Source organism: Danio rerio, chromosome 9 (genome assembly GCF_049306965.1).
Source record: "Danio rerio strain Tuebingen ecotype United States chromosome 9, GRCz12tu, whole genome shotgun sequence".
Taxonomy (NCBI): Eukaryota; Metazoa; Chordata; class Actinopteri; order Cypriniformes; family Danionidae; genus Danio; species Danio rerio.
The window spans coordinates 380,562-401,390 of NC_133184.1; the positions used below are offsets into that span (position 1 = coordinate 380,562).

Consider the following 20,829-nt stretch of genomic DNA (forward strand, 5'->3'; position numbering starts at 1 on the left):
ATTTATAATAAGTTTCAAATATAGATGTAAATAAAAAAGACTTAATGTTAAAAACTCCACAATAATCTCAGACTTCCTCATCTGATGTGGAGAGAGCAGCTTGTCTGAGCAAAGCTTTTAGTAGGCAGATCTCAGGTCTTGTCTTGGTTTGCTGCAGTTTGGTCAGAGTTTCTCTGCCAGATGAAGCTGTTTCTGCCCTTTCAGTCTCTTTTCGCAATTGTTGAAGGTGATTTAAAAAATCAGTCATTGCATTTTTTTGTTATTCTGTAATCATTGCATGCATCACTAATAAATATTCTAAAACAAAAATATTTTCCATTATGATGAATATATATAATTATTGACAGAATAAAATGTATTGTTTTTGGTCAGTTTTGACAGCTGTTTGGAGGATTATTTTATGAGGCCAAACTCTTTCTACTTTGCTGTAGGCCTATACAGAAAGGCTGAATACATTAAAGCCAATAATCACTACAGCCTGACAGATAAACAAATAAAATTAAAACCTTATGAATAAATAGTATATCTCGTAAGATACTGCATGACCCAAAAATTAAATTATTTAATTATGTTTTTATTACATTTTGGGCATGAAATCCACACTAAATCCACCCTTCTGATGGCATCAGTTTAATCCATGTTTTTTAGATCAAAGTGATCCAAATCCTACAAAAAAGGTCTGATTACGTGATCTAATCCGAATAGGTAATTCGTTTTTTCTTTTGAAAAACCCATTTTCAAGATTTGATCCAATCCCTTATCCAAAATCCCAGTGGATTACTTTTGAAAAACCGGGCCCTGGGTTTAGACATTGGTTCACTTGAAGTATGGAAAGCACCCTCTATTAAGTGCGATTTATTAATTGCATGCATGAGGACAAATCATTTAACCCAGAATAAATGCCTCGTGCACTGGGATGCCTCATTGTGGAGGTGAATTCTTAGCACAGGTCACTAAATCTCCAGCAAGCCTGAACCTGTTGTGTTCTGCCCCAGTGGCCTAATGCATAAGGCACTGGCCTCCTAAGCCAGGGAATGTGGGTTTGAGTTCCATCTGGGGTGATTTGTAGCAGAGTGGAGCAGTGGAAGTGTGCAGGGCCCATAACCCAGAGGTTGAAGGACCAATACCATCCTCTGCTGAGATAGCTTCTTTATAGGGACAGTTCCTACTTGGTTGCGTTGTGAAAGCTGCTGCTTTCTTCTTATTTTACCTAATGTCATCTATGAAAGAGGAGCTGAGAGTCCTTGTTCAAAGCCTGGACATTTACATTCTTTTGCCTATTGAGCGAAATATCTTGCAAGTCGGCTCTATATGTGTAAATGAAGATGTTTCAGCAGAGGATGGTTGTGATCCATTGGCCTCTGGGATACGGGCCCTGCATGCCCCCGCTGCGCCACTCTGCTGAGGTCTGCCTTAGGTGGCACTTGAACTCACAGCCCGTGGCTTAGATGGTCAGTGCATAATCCATTAGGCCACCGATTATTAAATGGACTAAACCGAAAAGAAAATGAATGAAAAAATGTGTTTGCTTTTATTATTTACTATTGTGCTTCGTTGTGTTAACAGAGCGCTAAATGAGTTAAGCAATAACTTTAAAGACCAGCTAATTCCTCAACATATTTCTGTATTTTCATTATATGGGGTGTTACATTATATATGAGGAATATTATATTGTGATAAACCGAACACAAATCTTGTACTTGATATAGTGATACCCTGATGTTAGCTTTCTACTTTAAATACGCTTTTTAAAAATTTGTTACTAAAACTAAAAACTAAAACTTTTGTTTCAGAGAAAGTTGCTTAAAACTCAAGATCAAAACATTCACTGATACACACACACACACACACACACACACACACACACACACACACACACACACACACACACACACACACACACACACAATAACCGGCCACTTTATTCGGTACATCTTACTAGTACTGGATTGGACAGTGGATTAACTTGTATGGATTAATTGTTCACCTGAAGTTTAATATAGTGACACAGCGAAATAAACATGACACATTTTGATTAATACTTTAACCTTCATTGATTCAATAAAGCCGTGTTTTGACAACCTTAGATATGTTTGTCTTATTCCACCATGACATTAGAAGACACAAGATGTTTTAAGATCATCACATTTCATCAAAGGGACCTTCAGCTTGTGGATCATTCGACTTTATTTATGCTGTGAAAGGTTTTACTGGTCTCTATCAGTGTGGTGTTGCTGTTTTCTACAGTTCAGCACGTTTTGTCCCACTTTACAAGAATCAGTGGTACATTAGTCATTTTATTGACGTGACGTCTCTCTTACGGGGGCCTGTGTGATTCATGATTGCGAAATCCAGAAAAACTTTTATGTCTGCGTTTTAAAAGGTGGAGGAGTAAAACTTAAGGTAAGTATTTCCAACATAATACAAATAACTACTTTGTTTGAGTATGCATATGACATGTACAATGACATATAAGTAAAGCTGATAAAAGATAAACATGTATATTTCCCCATTTTGTCCATGTTCTGGCATTTATCCTCTCTGTTCCCCCCTCAGCTAATGAACTCGCCCAGCCTTTTTAAGTAGCTCGAGCGGCTCGGCTCAGTTCAGATCTTCTTTGCGGTCGTGTGTTTACTTGTTAACGGCTCTCAAACAGTTATCTAACTTTACTATTTCGGTAAGTACCTCTTTGAAGTAGTTTAATATATTGTAGTTGTTTATTATTTGATTTATGTAAATGGTACCTATTTGATTATCTCTGCTGAACTATTTTCCTCTTTTTAAGTTTACTCATTTAAAGTAGCCTGTGTGATGGGGTAAAAACACTGATACGCCATTTCAGAGCAATATAGTTTAACGTTAGTGATTCAGTAGAAGCTTTAATCAGAAGGGTAACGTGTTCGAGTACTTTTTCAAAGTTTTGTGGTATTTTTGAGGGCATGTTATTGTTAAGTTGTTGCCTTTGTCTCGAGACTCGCGTTTTCTCTTCCGGAAGTGAAAGTAATTAACTTTCCGTCTGCTTCTCTTCTGTCCGCGTGTCCTGTTAACCGGAAGTGTTTTCCTCCTCCAGGGCGTTTTTTATGAGTTATCAAAAGCAGCAGAAGCCGACGCTTACAGGCCAGCGGTTCAAGACCCGAAAGAGAGGTTCGTTTGGGTTTTCAGTCTTAATGTTGGCATTTCTAAAGTTTTTCTTTCTTTAAACTCCTGTATTCGTACATTTCCACCTTGCTTTTTGGTAACACGTCTTAACCATGCTAGTTAGTTTTTGTTTATTTTTTTAATCGATTTAATTGTTTGTTTATATATATATATATATATATATATATATATATATGTATGTATATATATATATATATATATATATATATATATATATATATATATATATATATATATATATTATTATTATTATTATTATTATTATTATTATTATTATTAGTGTGTGTGTATCTATTAAATAAATGAAATTGACTAGTTGCCAGCTATTTAAAGCAAAAAAAACACACACATATATATATATATATATATATATATATATATATATATATATATATATATATATATATATATATATATATATATATATATATATATATATATATATAAGACTTTAGTGTTTAATACAATGTGTATTTTAAATAAATTTACCTATTAAATGCCATTTGTGTTGTAGGTCTGCATATGTATGAGTGATTTAATTTTTTTTTTCCCTGACTGAAATTGGATTTATTTCGATTATTTATTATTATTATTATTATTATTATTAATAGTTATTTAAAACTACAATGGCGACTATCAGTTAAACTTTATTTTTGTCACTGGTTGTCATTTTAAATCAATTTGTAGTTCAAATTAAAGTATTTCATTTAATTGCAGGTTTTTCTCTATTTTCCCCCTTGTTGTTGAAATCCAGTCCTTTTACAGCATGAAAGTCCAATTCTTTTACCTGCAATCATGAGCAATAGTCCAAGTTGACCTCATTTTTCTGTTTCCTCTTCCTGTTGAACAGATGAAAAGGAGAGATTTGACCCTTCACAGTTTCAAGAGAGCATTGTACAAGGACTAAACCAAACTGGCACTGATTTAGAGGCCGTTGCCAAGTTCCTCGATTCCTCTGGAGCCAAGCTTGATTATCGGCGCTATGCAGAAACGCTGTTCGACATCCTGGTGGCTGGTGGAATGCTGGGTAAGTGCTGGAATGAAGGATTTCAGGAGTTTCCAGCCGTCTAGCGTTTACATCAAGCTTCCATAAGAACGGTTTTGTGAAAAATCTTTTTCCCGCTTAATCTAGAAGTTTAAGGATATTTTGGATGGGCTGTTTGGATATTTTATGCCATTATTTGCCACCAGATGTCACCATTTTAGGTTTTGGTTGGTCTAAACTGTCTAAACAATTTTATTTTATTTATTTTTTTCCTTTTAGTAGTTTAATATTTAATTTGTTTACATTTGAGGCCTTCCCGTCCACAAAGGAATGGTTTAGGACTGCAGTTTGAGGCGTGTTTAAGCTAAGTTTTCCCATCTGCTCTTCAGCTCCGGGAGGTGCCTTATCCGACGACATGACCCGGACTAAGTACTGTGTGTTCACTGCACAAGAAGACATTAAGACCATGAAGGCGTATGCTCAGGTATCCTGCATTTGTGCCTTGTGATTTATTTGGAGTCTACTAGGAGTTTGTGATTTGAGCAATTGTGATGGCATGTACATGCAATTTTAAATGTGTGAGACGCAGTATTTCAAAATCTTATAACACCGTGAGATCTGTTGTTAATATTCGTCAAATGTGTTTTTTTTTTTTTTCACCAGGTTTTTAACAAGTTAATCAGGCGTTACAAATACCTGGAGAAGGGATTTGAAGAGGAGATTAAGAAGGTAATATTTATATTAATAATTTAATTTGATTGTGTGACATGTTGAAAATAAGTTTGTAATGTGAAGCATGCTCTCCTCTCTGCAGTTGCTCCTGTTTTTAAAAGGGTTCAGCGAGTCTGAGCGAAACAAGCTGGCCATGCTGACGGGTGTTTTACTGGGCAACGGGAGTCTGTCTGCAGCCATCCTCAGCAGCCTCTTCAATGACAACCTGGTGAAAGAAGGTACGGCCGACACATGCCACACTGTGCTAAATGTAGTCTTATTCTCAATGGGTGGACTAGTCTAAGAATATTTTGAGGAAACCTAAATTTTAATAGAATGTGTAGATTTAAGCCATACTTTAGAGCTAAGGTTTAAAGCGTCTTTTAAGAATTAGAGTATCATTGATCAAAGTAAATGACTTTTTTTTTCTTTTTTTCCCCTCTCCTTTTAAACGGCATGGATGAAAGAAACGATTGTAAATTTATATATTGAATATTTAGTCCAAATGTCATAAATATAGCCAATGCTCCTGATGGCATCAAACTTACTTTACTCAACAGGTGTGTCTCCGGCCTTTGCTGTGAAGCTGTTCAAGTCATGGATCAGTGAGAAGGACATTAACTCAGTCGCTGGCAGTCTGCGTAAGGTCAGCATGGACAACCGGCTGATGGTGAGTCCCAGATTGATGCACTACACCACAGTTGATCATAATTGGTTTTGATAAGCTGAGAGGTGATTGTGTTTGCAATGAATAGTCTTAAATGATTTTAAACATGTTAGGCACTTCTAAATGTTCAGAGGAAACCGATCGCTTGCGCATTGTTCGACCACAGGACTGTAATCTGCCTCTGTTCTCTCATTTGCATTGACTTGTATGCAGTTACCTCATAAATGCTTAATTCCCCATTTTGGTGTGAACCCAGCATACATGTCATTATTGCCTCTTGTTTCCATGTGTTCTTGGCATGCATCACAGTAGGTTTTGGCATTTTTGTGTGAACAGATCTTTATTTTTTTAAATGTTAAATTTTACTGTAGCCATGTTAAACTACACAATCTGGCCGGCACTCAATCGTCAACAATTCTTCAATTTTTGACACCTCCATTTTACATATGTGTTTTTTTTGTGCATTTTTTTGTTTGTTTTTTTGTTTTTTGTTTGCAAGTGTATTTGACCGATATAAAGAATTGTGTATATCAAGTAAAATACTTAATTCCCATCAAATCCTGTCATTATCCCTAGAAATGTTAGCATTTTCTTAAATTTGACTGAATCCTGCAGAAACGCTGCTAAACTGTCTCTTTTCTTTCTGCAGGAGCTGTTTCCAGTTAACAAGCGAAGCTATGAGCACTTCTCCAGATACTTCACTGGCGCTGGCCTGAAGGAGATCTCTGACTTTGCACGCAACCAGCAGTCATTGGGCGCTCGCAAGGAGCTTCAGAAAGAGCTCCAGGAGCAGATCTCTCTGGGCGTTTCTTTTAAAGAGGTCAGCCCTGGCCTTAATGACTCCATTAATACATGGCCCTTTTAATGACTCATATGCACCTTTTAAAATGAATTGGAATTATTGATCATTGTAGTTTAATGAAACTGAATTGGTTTTGAATTTGGTAACTTAAATCTGAATTGAGGCTTTTTTTTAATTATTTATTTATTTTTTTTCATATTTGTTCTGAATTCCTAGATCACATGCATAAAGTTTGAAGTTTAAGATGAAGCTTTTTCGTACATCTAAGTGTCTTAAACATTATGCAGATGAATTGTGTCCTCCTGAGCCACACACTAGAGATCTGTGCGGGACTTAAATTTTAATCCGGCAGAACCGACTGTTCGTGCTTAATTTACACCTGGTTTTTAAAGTCTCATGTTAAAATTGGGCACCAACAAAAGCGATAACCGATAAAAGTGTAGGTCAGGCAAGGATTTGTTTGCTGAATGTCAATTTTGTTTTCCCCTTTGAGAGACATTAGAGCTAGGGTTGGGCGATGTCGACCATTTTGGCATCGTACGATGTCTAATATGAAACATCATAATGGCATCGTCGCCATAGACGGTGGTGAATTATGAATAATTAATAACGAATTATTTGTAGCCTACCGTTTTAACTACCTGACACATGGTCTTCATGACCGCTGATCTACTTGCATATCTGAATTTCTTTGTTTTGAGTTGAATTTAATTGAACTTGAAACTGGATATCTGCAGTCTAGGATTTCAGAATCCTGAGTGTGGAATCTGCCTTGATTCAGATGTCTTACATTTTCAGATGTTCAATAGTGAAGTTAAAGCAAATTTAAACTATTTTGAATGTTCTATATATTTTATTAAATTAGTCAAATCATATGAACACCCTTCAAAGTCAGCTCCATACTATAAGAGCCCTGTGTTCTCTTTCAGATCATTGACTACTGTAAGGAGGAAATGAAGAGGAGCAGCATCTCTGAGCAGCTGATGATCGGGATCATGTGGACCAGTCTGATGAGCGATGTGGAGTGGAATAAGAAAGAGGAGCTGGTCACCGAACAGGCCATCAAACACCTGAAGGTAACCTGTGAGACTCCTTCATGAGATGAATTTACTCAATTGTTTGATAGAGTTTAGGTTTTAGTACATGTTAAGCAGTGCATTTAGAGAATCTAAACATCCAAGTTTTGCAGTTTGTCATTTGTGGATGGATAAATGATCACATTGCTCTGTTTCTAATCAAGTGTTCTGACCAATCAAATGCTCTGTAGTCTGACTGCCCCTCCCCCTTCTCATTTGCTTGTTTGAGCTCAACTGCTCACTGGCACAGCCTTGGCAATACTCTAGTGCTGGGGTGTCCAAACTCTGTCCTAGAGGGTGCGTGTGCTGGAGAGTTTAGCTCCAACCCTAATCAAACACGCCTGAACCAGCTAATCAAGCTCTTACTAGATATACTAGAAACTTCCGTGCAGGTGTGTTGAAGCTGAGCTCAGCAGGACACCGGCCCTCCAGAACTGACTTTGGACACCTCCTCTCTAGTGGCTGTTTTTCAAAAAGGGGAGGAGCTGCTCTATGCCCCGCCCTCTGTTTTAGATTAGATTAATACTGACACAATTAAATGATGCTTAACTTTCAGCTTTAACTCTGCAGTGACTCTGATCTGTAGTGTCTGGCTAACTTTACAGATCTTGTGGCGCGACTCTTGCAGCTTCGCTTGTTGAGAATGCTTTAATTTGGCTCTCATCATGTAATGCCTGACCTTGTGCAAGTGTTTTGTCTGACCGAACTCTTGATGTTTTGTCTTCAGCAACACAGTCCTCTTCTGAAGGCCTTCAGCACACAGGCTCAGTCTGAGCTCTCGCTGCTGCAGAGGATCCAGGAGTTCTGCTACGATAATATCCACTTCATGAAGACCTTCCAGAAGATGGTCCTGCTGCTCTATAAAGGTACGGATGATTCTCCAGCCCTGCGCTTCAGCTTATACGCAGTGGTACAGTTCAGTATAGTATGCTGTTTTCTGTTTCCACTATCAGAAGTTGTAAATGGCCAATGTTGGTGTTGGGCTGCCTCAGGCCTGATCAGAAATACTACATGGTTTTATATTAACTTCAATCACTTATGAACATGGCGAAGTCAAAAGAGTTATTTAGCCAACAGTGTTTAGTTTAAGAGATTTCAAAGCTTTTTCCCCGACATGTCATTTCACATGTGTCCACAATAAGACCCAATCACCCCAGAGTGGATGAACACCTCCCCAACAGCAGCACACAAGGGTGAAGGAGATTTCTAGAGCTGCTTTGTGTTGGGATGAGATCGGTTTAGCTTTCACTGAAGCAACTTTAATTTCTTTTCCATCCCAGACTTGTTCATTGCTCTTTACACCAGCTACCATGTAGTTACTGCCTCAAGCTTCAGCTTCAACATCACCATGTAAAATCATTCTTGTCTGCTGGGCTTCAACAGAACATTTCCACAGTCTCCGCTTTTAAGACTTATTTAAATGTCCAAATATCGTCTTGTTTGCTGTGCCTTTATACCTAATGTAAAAGGGGATGTTGGAAGGAAAAGTGACTCGCTGGAGCTGATTAATGTAAACTGTAATATGGAGACCGACTCTATAAACAGACAACTTGAAATGTTTTTGTAAACTGTTCCCCGTCCTGAACTGAACCGCACTGCTCTGTGGAAGAGTGCTGCTTCTCTAGTGCTAAACAATAATGACCCCTGACCTCTCTGACTCCCCAAACCTGTCCTCCAGTGGATGTGTTGAGTGAAGAGGCTGTTCTGAAGTGGTTCACTGAAGCTCATCTGGCCAAAGGGAAGAGTGTGTTCCTGGAGCAGATGAAGACGTTCGTGGAGTGGCTGAAGAACGCTGAAGAGGGTGAGGATGATGATTATTATTATTATTTGTTGTAGTTGTTATTAGTTTTGATAATGGTTAACCTTACAATCTGTCTTCTGGATAAATGTACTCGAGCAGCATGTGTGATCAGGGTTTTGTATGCATATGACTGAGTTTACTAACAGATTTACTGACATGCCTTCTCCTACATTAATCATTACATTTAGTGTCCAGGTGTTTCAGATCAGAGGATGAAATGAGGCTTATTTTAAAGTAACTTTTGCGTTTCGTTTATATTTGTTCCTTTTATTCTTATAAAAACAATTAAGATGCTTTAACCCAAACTGATCTAACTTCAATGCTTCAATACTGTGCAAATTTCTATTTCTATTCTTTTATTCTACTTTTCCTTCAGCTGGTAGATGTGAAATATGCAGTTTTGCACAGGTCTGGCTTAAATGAAACCAATGTTTACACCTTTAATTTGTTAAACTGAAAAAAAAGAGAATATCTGTCTTCTATAAAACTCACAATTTATAATTTTATTTATTTGTTTTAGTTGGGTGTTCATTTTCTCTGGATTCATATAAATTGTCAGCAAAAGCTGAAGTAACTCCGTATGCTGATGTGGAACTGTGTGATGTGTTTTTCAGAGTCCGAGTCTGAGGAGGAGTCTGACTGAGACTGAAGCGTCTCTTCCTTCTGGACTGGGGAAAGGTCATTCTGGCTGTTTGGAAGTCCAGATCACTAAGCCTTAACTGCACAACTACTTTTTAAAAAGTCGTCTTTTGGCTATAAAAGCTTCTTGTTTGAGTCTAGTTGCAGCTTTTGCTTCCTTTTTAAAGAATTGTCATCCCAAAGATTTCTGTAAGACCTTAAAGATGTTTTGTACTGACTTTGTAAATGACCTTCAGGTGTCTTTTTAGAAAAAAATAATAAAGAGTATAGTACAAGTCTGTCTTTGCTCTTATTTGAATGGTTGTGCTTTGTTTCCTACTTCATTGTTTGGGGAAACACTCCATCACTATAAGTTTCCTTCCTTCAAAATTGCTTTCCATTGGTGGAGCGGCTGATGTCAGATACGAGAGCATTTGATTGGTCAGATTAGATGAGAAACTGAAGTATGAGCCTATGCCAACCCCTGATCCATTTAGACAGAAGCAACTAACTGCAGACTTGGTGTTTATCTTTTTAAATGGGAATTTGTCTCTGTTTTGGAGCGCACTGGCTTATAGATGGCCTAAAGTTTTTGTTTTTTTTTATCATTTTTATATTTTGTAATATTTCACAGGGTTTGAGCTTTGCTCTTTATTCTGCATATGTTCCCTTCTCTTTCACATTAACCCTTTCACATGCCTAAAATCACCAAGCACATGCTTTTTTTTTTTTTTTTTTTTTTTTTTTGACATTCAGTTGTTTAGTCCATTCAACACAACCCATGATGAACCCTGCTGCTGACTGATCTGAGAAATGGTACTGGTGTAAACTGAAGGTTATTTACAGTCCACTTGGAACGCTTGAGGTCAGATTTACTACGTGCAACAGTGAAAGAAAAAAAAATAGTTGAGCAATAATGTTTTGTCTATCTACTATGTGCAGTGGAGAATTGATGCTGAAGTGTCATGAACTGTTATTTTTAAACTTGAACTTATTGACTGCATTCTAGTCCTTTATTTCAGATGCTTCACTCACTAACATCACTGATTACGTTACTCGGATTGTTTTAAGCTGTGGTCACGCTGGAGTTGGATTGGTCTCACGCAATCTTGATGTGATTTCACAGGTCAGACTTCAAGTCTGAACATTCCAACACGGCGAGCTGCAAAACTTGTCACGAGCTTGTGTTTCCACTTCATGTGCATGTTAATAGGGAAGATGCTGTGTGACCTTCAGCTTTATTCTGATGATCTTACTCTGCATCTCTAATACTTCAACCCTACTGCTACCTTGACTATAAAGAAGCCAATGATTAGCTGTTTAATACAAGTAGGCTTTAATCAAGTAAAACCATGTGCAGTAGTTCTGTGAAATGACTGCTTCATGAATTAGGCTATGTTTAATATAAAATGTACAAAGGCAGCAACACCAAAAGAGAAAAAGAAATTGCTTGTTTGAGCACCCATTTTAAATTGTGTGTGTGCTTTTGTGCATTATTTATTTTTAGTTGAGTATAGTAAATGATTGACACCCTGATACACCAGATTTCCTAACCCCATGGTCATGCTTCACAATAATGAAGGATACTTGTGCAGTGTTTATTAATCAGTTCAACATTTACTAATACTCTATTAACATGTAAATTCATGCTTGTTAACATTAGTAAATGCACAAAGTAAAAATCTCCAACTAATGTAATGTGATACTGTGAATGTGTTGTTTGTTCATGTTGGTAAATACATTAACACATTGTTATTGTAACTGACTCCTTTCAGTAATCTGGCCCTCAGTTCTCATCCTCCACTGATTTATTTGCTGAAGCACCATGTTTTTGCCTGAGAGATTGTGTTGGTGTTTAAGTTATTTCTGCTGTCGTGCTGTCAGTCTCCATCCTCTGCATTAGTGTCCACATCCTCTGCATCTCCTCCTGCAACACAACATTATAATGTTACTCATTTCATTCATTGTCCAGGTGAAAACAAACTTCTATATCTGACTGTGCTATACTATGTGTATAGTATAGTTGAACATGCTCTGTCTTTACACTAACGCTTGAGCTTCAGTTTAAAATAAAATTCCTCCAGTTCAAAATAGACTTCCAGTACAGTCACTTATTACGCAATTACATATTTACACACATAACAGTACAACATGCATCTATACACACACTTATAAATGCACAATTTATCCAATCGACTCCATTATAACAGACTATAATATACAGAAAACACAGTGTTTGCTGTATAAGCCGACTTTAAAACTTAAACGGTCTAGGCAAAAAAAAATTATCCGTTACAGTTTTTTTTAATTTGACCATCTGATAATAAATCTTTCTTAATTTTAGGGCAGTACTGGGGTTAGAAATGGCCATTTTAATGGGTTCCAGTGAGAACATTTTTATATATATTTTTTTCTTACCAAGTGAAAATTTATTTTAAAAGAAATAAGTCAACTTAATTTTCCAACGACAATACACACCGGAGCTAGCAATTGTTCAGTTGGTATAAAAAGATATATATATAAACGTCCTTGATGTTGCCTGGAAAACACCAGTACAATAAGTGTCAGATCAAATAGATTTATTTCTGCACAATTATGGAGAGTATGTAGACATGCGAGTCCTTTATTGATTGTATATTGAGTCGTATTCAGTCCAGTCAAAGTCTTTTAACCCTCCTATTGACATTTATGGGTCCACATTGACCCAGACACCATTTAAACAACAGAAGAAAAAAAACTAAACAATGTTGAAGTTTTTAATCCAGAAATTTGGAGACTTTCTGAAATTACACTAACATTAGAAATGAATAGTTTTCTGTTTTTTTTTTTAATTTTCATGAAGACTGAACACATTTAGGGTACAGCGGGTGTCTTTCACCAGCTATAAAACCATTTAATACACCACACTAAACACACACACTAAACAAACACACACACAATAAGAATCATAACTTTTATGAATACTGTCTTGTTAAACTTTACACTTCTGCACATACTTTATTCATGATTAAACACGCTCTTTACTGTAGTGAGGGATGAGTGTTGTCCACTGAGTGAACGCTGCTAAAATACTGCACACTGCTGAGGGAAACCCCAAACATTCACAGAGTGTGTGTGTGATGAAGATCGGCTTGTTTCTTCATGCTGAATAGATTTGAGGACTGAAATTAATCTGATCTGCTTTAGTTTAGATCAGGGGTGTCAAACTCGATTCCTGGAGGGCCGAAGCCCTGCACAGTTTAGTTTCAACCCTGCTCCAACACACTTACCTGTAGGTTTCAAACAAGCCTGAAAGACTCAATTAGTTTGATCAGGTGTGTTTAATTAGGGTTGAAACTAAACTGTGCAGAGCTGCGGCCCTCCAGGAACTGAATTTGACACCTGTGCTTTAGAGCTTTAGTGAAGGCAGGTCTGTTTGACCTGAAGGCCGTAATAATGTACACAGGAATATAAGACAACAGCGGAGTTAATAACTGCTTTACCTGCTTCAGTCGCTCCTTCAGTGGTTTCAGTAGTTTCTGCTAAACGAGTTTCCTCTGTATTTTCAGCATCAGTGTTCTCCGGCTCTTCTGTTCTCTCTTCAGCGTCTGCTTTTCTCTCCTGAGGGTCTGTTGCTGGAGGGAGGTGTTCTGTGGGTGGAGGAGATTAACACTGATGGATAAATGCTGTAGTATAAAGCATTACTCTTACAGTTAAAGAGACACGGGTCACAGAAAAATGAACATTTCATCAAGTGGTGTTAAAATTAATCAAACCACAAACTATCCTAAAACGTCTGCTGTCAGCAATCTGCCTTGAAGAAAGCCATGAAAGTCATCACAAAGCCCACACGGAATCTGTGCACACAGAAGTCTGCAGATGTTTAGCCCATCATTAATTCTGTTTATTTACTTGTATAAATGTGTTCAAATCTTTATTTATTCAGTTTTTAAATAATTACAGTAATATTACTGACTAAAGTGTTCATCTGATTTATGTACAATGCAGTGTGTGCAGTCATACGTGAGAGACTTGCTTTGTTTACCAAATAAAGAGGATCTAATTGGATTTGCATTGTAAACATTAAGTTCAAAAGGTTTTACTTTTTATTTCATATATTGAGGTTTTAGCTAGGGGTCTGTTCATCAAGCAGATGGTCTAAACTGAGGCTTGTGCTCATTCTTATAAGTTTTGGATGTGTTTTGAGGTGTAACGTGCATTAAAACAGTGCATTTGAGTTGCATTACGTCATCATGGATTCGTTATGTACATAACCAAAATTATAAAACTAACACTTCACTAGTGAGTAAATACTGGAGATGTGTTTGTGCGTAATGTCAAAGATCATCTACAGAATCAGCTGGATACACCAAAAACCCCTGAGTTATTTAAAAAAAAAAATAAATATATATATATATATATATATATAAAACAATTGAATTTTTTAATGTCTTCTATTTAAAGATGTTAGTGTGAGCTGTGCATCCCAGTGTGTGTAATAAGCAGTGTATGTGAATTTTAGACCCATCCATCTCTAGCACTCTCTTTAAATGACAAAAAAAATATGTTCTTTACCTGATTTGTCATGATTTGTTCTGTTTTCATTTGATCTTTCATCATGTTCATCATCAGGTTTATCATCTTCTTCTTCATCATCATAATCATCATTATTTATGTACTGCTTTTCTTTTTTCTTTAAGTTAACGAAGGCTTGCTCTTGACGCTCAGCATGATGTGTGTTAGCTGTGGAAATAATGCACATCAATCTAAACTAAGTGAAAACATTTGAAGAAGTAAACAGAAGCAGAGATGATGAACAGAACTGCCACATTAAACTCCTATTTAACCAAACATCTTCATAGACTTGCTTGTTTTTGGGGTCCTCCGTATTCGTATTTTTCTTGCTGCATATGTGAGACCTAAACAACACATGACACTACATTTAGGACAAAAAGCACTCCAGATCTCCTCACATCTACTGAGGAAAGCTGTATATCACATTTAAATGTCAAAGTTCTGCTGTGAAATATTACAGTATTTTCCAAGTGTCGTTTAACAGAGGGATTATTTTCAGCACATTTCTGATCATAATAGTTTTAATTTGTTTCTAATTATATTTTCTCTTCTTCATGATGACAGCACATCATATTAGACTAGATATTCTTCAAGACACTAGTGTTCAGCTTACAGTGACATGTAAAGGCTTCACTAGGGTAATTAGGGTAAAGTTAGGGTAATTAGGCAAGTCATTGTATAACAGTGGTTTGTTCTGTGGACAACTAAAAAAAATATTGACCACAGCATTTTTTACTGAAATATGTGAAACATTTGTTTACTCTGTAAAAGATCACTCGGAAAATCTTTGAATAATAATAATAATAATAATAATAAATGTACACAGTACACATCTCACCTGTGCTCCTTTGTAGAAGGCAGATAATCACAGCGATCATTATAATCAAAGCAGTGATGACTAGAAGTCCAATGAGAATGTTCTTCAGAACAGAGTTATCTATTAAAGAACCAAACAACAATCATAACCAGCACCAGACACAATCTGAGGACATTTATTAGGTGAAAAATAATCAGAACAGATGTATAGGGAATTGTTTAAAGGCTTAATGAAAATGTTACTCATGGAATGAACAAATAATCACTTTATCATCTTAGGTCATGTCAATGTGCACATGAGTACTTTATAAAGAGTTTTCCCCACTTCAGTTTCTTTGTTGTGTTTTAAATCTCTGTCTGCATGAAGAATGCAAATCACCAACCACATCAGTCACTCAGCCGATGAACTTTTAATATAGTTAAATATGTATTAATTATATCGTCCCCCATTTCGTTGGGAGAGCAGGCTGGTATTGGAATGCTTCGGTCGTGTTGCGTTTGGTGCACACAGACATTGCTAGTCACTATAGAGTTTAGTTGCGTTATGTGTTGTTAGGATGCGCTATTAAGCTTACAATGGAGATCCAATTAGATCAGTTATTTGGTAAACAAAGAAAATCTCTTATATAGTCATGCATCCACTAAAAGACAGAACACATGACAAACTACTGTATATAAATTATGTAGACATCTGCATATTAGTAGTCAATAATAGTGCTGAAATTAATTTAAACTGAAATATATATGCACACACAAGTAAATAAATAGACTCATTCATTCATTTCTTGTCGGCTTAGTCCCATTATTAATCTGGGGTCGCCACAGTGGAATGAACCGCCAACTTATCCAGCATATGTTTTACACAGCGGATACCCTTCTAGCTGCAACCCATCTCTGGGAATCATCCACACACACTCATACACTATGGACAATTTAGCTTCTCCAGTTCACCTGCACTGCATGTGTTTAGACTGTGGGGGAAACCGGAGAAGGAAACCCAGGCCAACACAGGGAGAACATGCAAACTCCACACAGAAAACCTCAACTGACCCAGCCAAGGCTCCAACCAGCGACCTTCTTGCTGTGAGGCGACAGCACTACCTACTGCGCCACCATGTCACTCATGAATAGACTCAATGATCAGCAGAGCGATCTCCATGATCAGCAGCACTTGTATTATACTGGAGTGTGTGTGTGTGTGTATACCTGTGCCGCAGGCTCTCAGGGTCACGCTGGTGTTACTCCAGCTGACAGGATTGCTCACGGTGCAGGTATAAACAGAGTCTGACTGCTGGTCTGAGCTGATCTGGAGCTGCGGACCCAAGTGTTGATCTGAATCTGATTGTTCTGTGGTCCATCTGTAGCTCACAGACTGTGGGTCCGGCACTGAACACCGCAGGGTTGTAGATTCTGTTGTTTTGTTGACTTTACAGCTCACACTCGGCTTCTGCACTGCGTCTGATGGAAACACACATCTCATCTGAGACCATGGAGGACAACAGCTCATGCTGCTATGTCTCATTACTTGGCTATAAATTCTAAAATATGGATTTTTCTCATGACCAGAAACAGAATATAGTGAAGATAAAGATGTAGACATTTAGTAAGTTTCCTACTGTAAATATATACAGAACACAACACGTTTAGTTAATAACATGCAATGCTGAGAACTCAATCTAGACCACTGTGATTGTGTACACGTGTGTGTAAATGTGCTGAGAAATGAAAATAAAATCTTCCATTGATTGTAATGTCACTGTGCCTATAGAAAACCTGCTTTCCAGAAGACCTTCATGATGATGTTGTAGAGGCACAGGGTTGGAGAAGAGATACAAAAACATTTTAAAGGCTGGAAAAGAGATTTGATTTCAGGCTGTAGGACTAATAGTCATTATCAAAGCTGTATATGATTGAGGACGGGATGTACAATAATCAGTGTATTTTGATTTTTATTTATTTTTTGTAATTTCATAAAGCCAAAAAAAACCTCAATTTCATTTTCATTTCAGTTGATAACTTTGTCTTGGTGTATGTTTGGAAACTGCCAAAACTTTTACAAATAAGGCTTTTTTTTCGTTGTTTCATGAAAGCATTTAGTAAATTTCCCACTGCAATAATATATCCAATGCATGTTTTGTTAGTAATGTGCATTGCTAAGAACTCAATTTCTACAACTTCAAAAGTCCTGTGAACTTAAAATACAGTTTTAAAGAACTCTATAAGCTGATAAACAGTGACAAAACACACATTTAGAAGATTTAAACCTGATATACACATCTGAAGTTTGCCCTGCCCTCTCCATGTTTCAGTCGAGATTGTTAAACATTGATTAAAAATGCACATTTCAAAGCACTTCATAAGAACTTTAAATCTGCGGTCACACTGGGCTTTTCCTCCCATAGACTTCTATTCATACGCATGCGAATGCGTCAGACCGGTAAGTTTCGCAGGTTGCTGAGGAGCAAAGTTGAAGGTTGGTGAACTCTGACCTGCGAAATCGCATCACTTGACTGCGTGAGGCCAATCGAGTATCAATACATGAGCTCTGTCTCTGGACAGAAATTGAACACATGGAGCAATCGCTTGCTTTTTTAAATGTCTAATAAACTTGTTTAATCGCGCCCCTGTTCGCAGCGCCGCACGACAGAATATCACATGCTCAAACTCTAATGTGACCGCAGCTTAAAGGTGATTTTCTCAGATTTTCTAACTCTCAGATTGCAGATTTTCAAAAGCTGCACCTCAGCTGAATATTGTCCAGTTTTAACAATCTATTAATCAGTGGAACACTTATTTAGCTTTCAGATAATGTACGAAGCTTAATTTCTAAAAAAAAAAAAAATAAATTAAAAAGTACGTTAAAGACTGCTTTTTAATCACTAATGTCTTTGTTTGTTGTGAATATACGCCCTCTGCTGGCCAAAATGATGCATTGTGTCTTTAAGCAACGGGACAGGTGTGTTATTTCATTCATTTGCATAAAGTCGCTTACCAATGACTCGGACTTCATGTTTAGACATTTGCAGCTTTCCGCTGATCTGTATTTCAGACTCATATGTGCCACTGTCACGGCGGGTCGCGTTACGAACAGTGAGCTGACCAGAAGTGATATTAATCCTGGATCGTCCCTTGAATTGACCATAATCTTGAAAATCAGTCAAGTCACGCTCTGCCAGCTTGTTTCCATTGAATTTCCACAAGATTTCTTCAGGGTTTCCTTGTATAGTCACATTTAAAGTTAAAGTTCTCCCATTCTCAATGTAGATGGTAGATGTAACCGCATCTGATTAATGAAAGAAGACAAATTAATACATCAGAAATTATAATAATAGCAAACGGAACAAGTTTGACAACATCAGAAATCATCTTAGTGTCCCTACAGTGTTGCCAGGTTTAAAATAAAAGATTGACTGATTAAACTTACTTAAAGGGGTCCTATTATGCAGAAATCAATTTTATAAGGGGTTATAAATTCACTTGTGTGTCCTCTAATGGCGAACATGTATTAATTGTGTTTGTTCTGATCATACTTGATGAACACAGTCTGCAGAAACATGACATTCTCCCTTTCTATGACGTCATCAGAGGGGAAAGCCCCGCCCACTGGTGGCCATCTCTCCTTCATTAGCATAAACAAAATCTGCCACTCTTGCATTGGTGTAAAATTGGAAATGACATCAAGTTATATATAAAAATAAACGTCCAAAACTATTTCAGACAAATGGAGTGATCTGATATCCGTTTCCTACCTTGTTCAATCATTGACAACTATTGTTAGAGTCATTAACATGATCAGTGTGCTCACATAGATGAATATCATTAATCATTAATAATAACATAATTAAAAGTAAATTGAGAAAATGTGTTACTTAAAAAGAGTGTATCAGGACTGGTAGCCCTTCACATTACCCAAGAAGTAGCTCTCAGTTTGAAAAAGGTTAGTGACCCCTGCTCTAGGCATCAGGGGCATGATACTGTAGGTCTCCTTCACAGTTTTTAACATCAGTTTAAACAGGTTCTGCTGTAATTTGTTGGTATATGTATTTTTATTAGTATATAAATAAGGAAGCACTTGTTAGCCAACATTGCCACAAACGGCTAACCAAAATATACAGTCTTCAACATTAGCCTGAATATTACAGCACTGTAAAGCAGTAGTGTTTGATCATAAACAAGACTTACTGAATCTGGATAAAATCAGACAGATGAACAGATTCAACACTCCGCAGAGTCTTCTCATTTTCACACTTTCTCTTTCTCTCAGTGTATAAACCGGTTGGTCCAGCTGTTGACGTGTGTTCCAGCAGTGTAGGCTGTAATATGTGCTAGTTTACTGTAAATACATCATGATTAGGTGTGCTGTATGAAGACGAGCCTCCTGTAAGAGGTTTACTCCATTACTGTCTGTGCCCCTGTTTCTCTGAGAGGACAGGTATTGTCGAATGTCGATCTGTTGATGTTTCTCAGCTCCACCCGTCTATAATTACAGGTGAAACCCACAGAGAACAAGCCCTGCACTTCCTACTCGCAATGTCCTACATTACACAACACTATAGTAAATTATAGTAAATACTAGTGTTGATGAACTATATACTACAGTAAAGTATGCTACACACTACAGTACTTATAACTCATTGTTAATGAATGCTCCAACATACTGTAGTATTAACTGCACTGTACTTATATAAACACTGTATACTATAGATTTTACTCATTTGTTTATATTACTATAGTTGTTGTGTTACCATAGCAACTGTAGAATCACCACAACAGATTAACTGCTGTAGTTGTTGTTACCATGGCGACTGTAGAATCACCACAACAGATTAACTAGTGTAGTTGTTGTTACCATGGCAACTGTAGAATCACCACAACAGATTAACTAGTGTAGTTGTTACCATGGCGACTGTAGAATCACCACAACAGATTAATTACTGTAGTTTTTGTTACCATGGCGACTGTAGAATCACCACAACATATTAATTACTGTAGTTTTTGTTACCATGGTGATTGTAGAATCACCACAACAGATTAACTAGTGTAGTTGTTGTTACCATGGCAACTGTAGAATCACCACAACAGATTAACTAGTGTAGTTGTTGTTACCATGGCGACTGTAGAATCACCACAACATATTAATTACTGTAGTTTTTGTTACCATGGCGACTGTAGAATCACCACAACATATTAATTACTGTAGTTTTTGTTACCATGGCGACTGTAGAATCACCACAACAGATTGTCGGAAATTGTCCTGGAGTTTTTCTGTCATTTTTCAGCTATTATTTTTTATTCTAGTCACCATTAAAGTATTCTACATTTCTTCAGCTAAATTCAGTAAACATAGTGGAATCTAATGTCATGAATGACGGGCCTTATAAAAAAACCCTGTATGGAAATGTTCCTATAAAAACCTTTTAAAACAGTGCACAATTACTCATTTAATAACTGATAAACAACCCAATGATATATTCATTTTTGTGTGTCATAAACACAGAAATAGGTTGAAGAGTCGAATTGCTGTTGAAAAACACAGAACAACAAGAGCATTATTACAGGACCAAAGTGTGGGTTGCATATAGCAAATGTATTTGCATGTATGATAAACAAATATAAAGGAAGTTTTCCACAGTGCTGCAG

At 37.0% G+C, this 20,829-nt stretch overlaps 2 protein-coding genes across 4 annotated transcripts; one reads left to right on the top strand and one right to left on the bottom strand.

The window, feature by feature from the left end:
- The first annotated feature begins 2,602 nt into the window (after nucleotides 1-2,602).
- On the top strand, nucleotides 2,603-10,115 carry bzw1b (basic leucine zipper and W2 domains 1b). Of its 2 annotated transcripts, none has more exons than XM_005167390.5 (12): nucleotides 2,603-2,677; nucleotides 3,071-3,144; nucleotides 4,010-4,186; nucleotides 4,534-4,628; nucleotides 4,808-4,873; nucleotides 4,959-5,094; nucleotides 5,416-5,525; nucleotides 6,172-6,342; nucleotides 7,254-7,400; nucleotides 8,128-8,266; nucleotides 9,079-9,201; nucleotides 9,816-10,115. In XM_005167390.5, exons 2-12 carry the CDS (start codon nucleotides 3,081-3,083, stop codon nucleotides 9,842-9,844), a joined length of 1,257 nt encoding a protein of 418 aa, XP_005167447.1. In that variant the 5' UTR covers nucleotides 2,603-2,677; nucleotides 3,071-3,080; the 3' UTR covers nucleotides 9,845-10,115.
- A 1,282-nt stretch (nucleotides 10,116-11,397) lies between these two features.
- On the bottom strand, nucleotides 11,398-19,628 carry cd58 (CD58 molecule). 2 transcript variants are annotated; one of them, XR_012385078.1, is made up of 8 exons: nucleotides 19,372-19,628; nucleotides 18,182-18,472; nucleotides 16,396-16,647; nucleotides 15,212-15,310; nucleotides 14,667-14,717; nucleotides 14,374-14,541; nucleotides 13,302-13,655; nucleotides 11,398-11,746 (listed from the first exon to the last, which is right to left on the bottom strand). XR_012385078.1 is itself a non-coding variant. In XM_009304392.5 (8 exons), exons 1-8 carry the CDS (start codon nucleotides 19,427-19,429, stop codon nucleotides 11,700-11,702), a joined length of 1,113 nt encoding a protein of 370 aa, XP_009302667.1. In that variant the 5' UTR covers nucleotides 19,430-19,628; the 3' UTR covers nucleotides 11,398-11,699. The 2 variants fall into 2 exon arrangements, 1 of the variants encoding a protein (XP_009302667.1); XM_009304392.5 differs by having other exon boundaries at nucleotides 13,302-13,448.
- Between the last annotated feature and the right edge of the window lie 1,201 nt (nucleotides 19,629-20,829).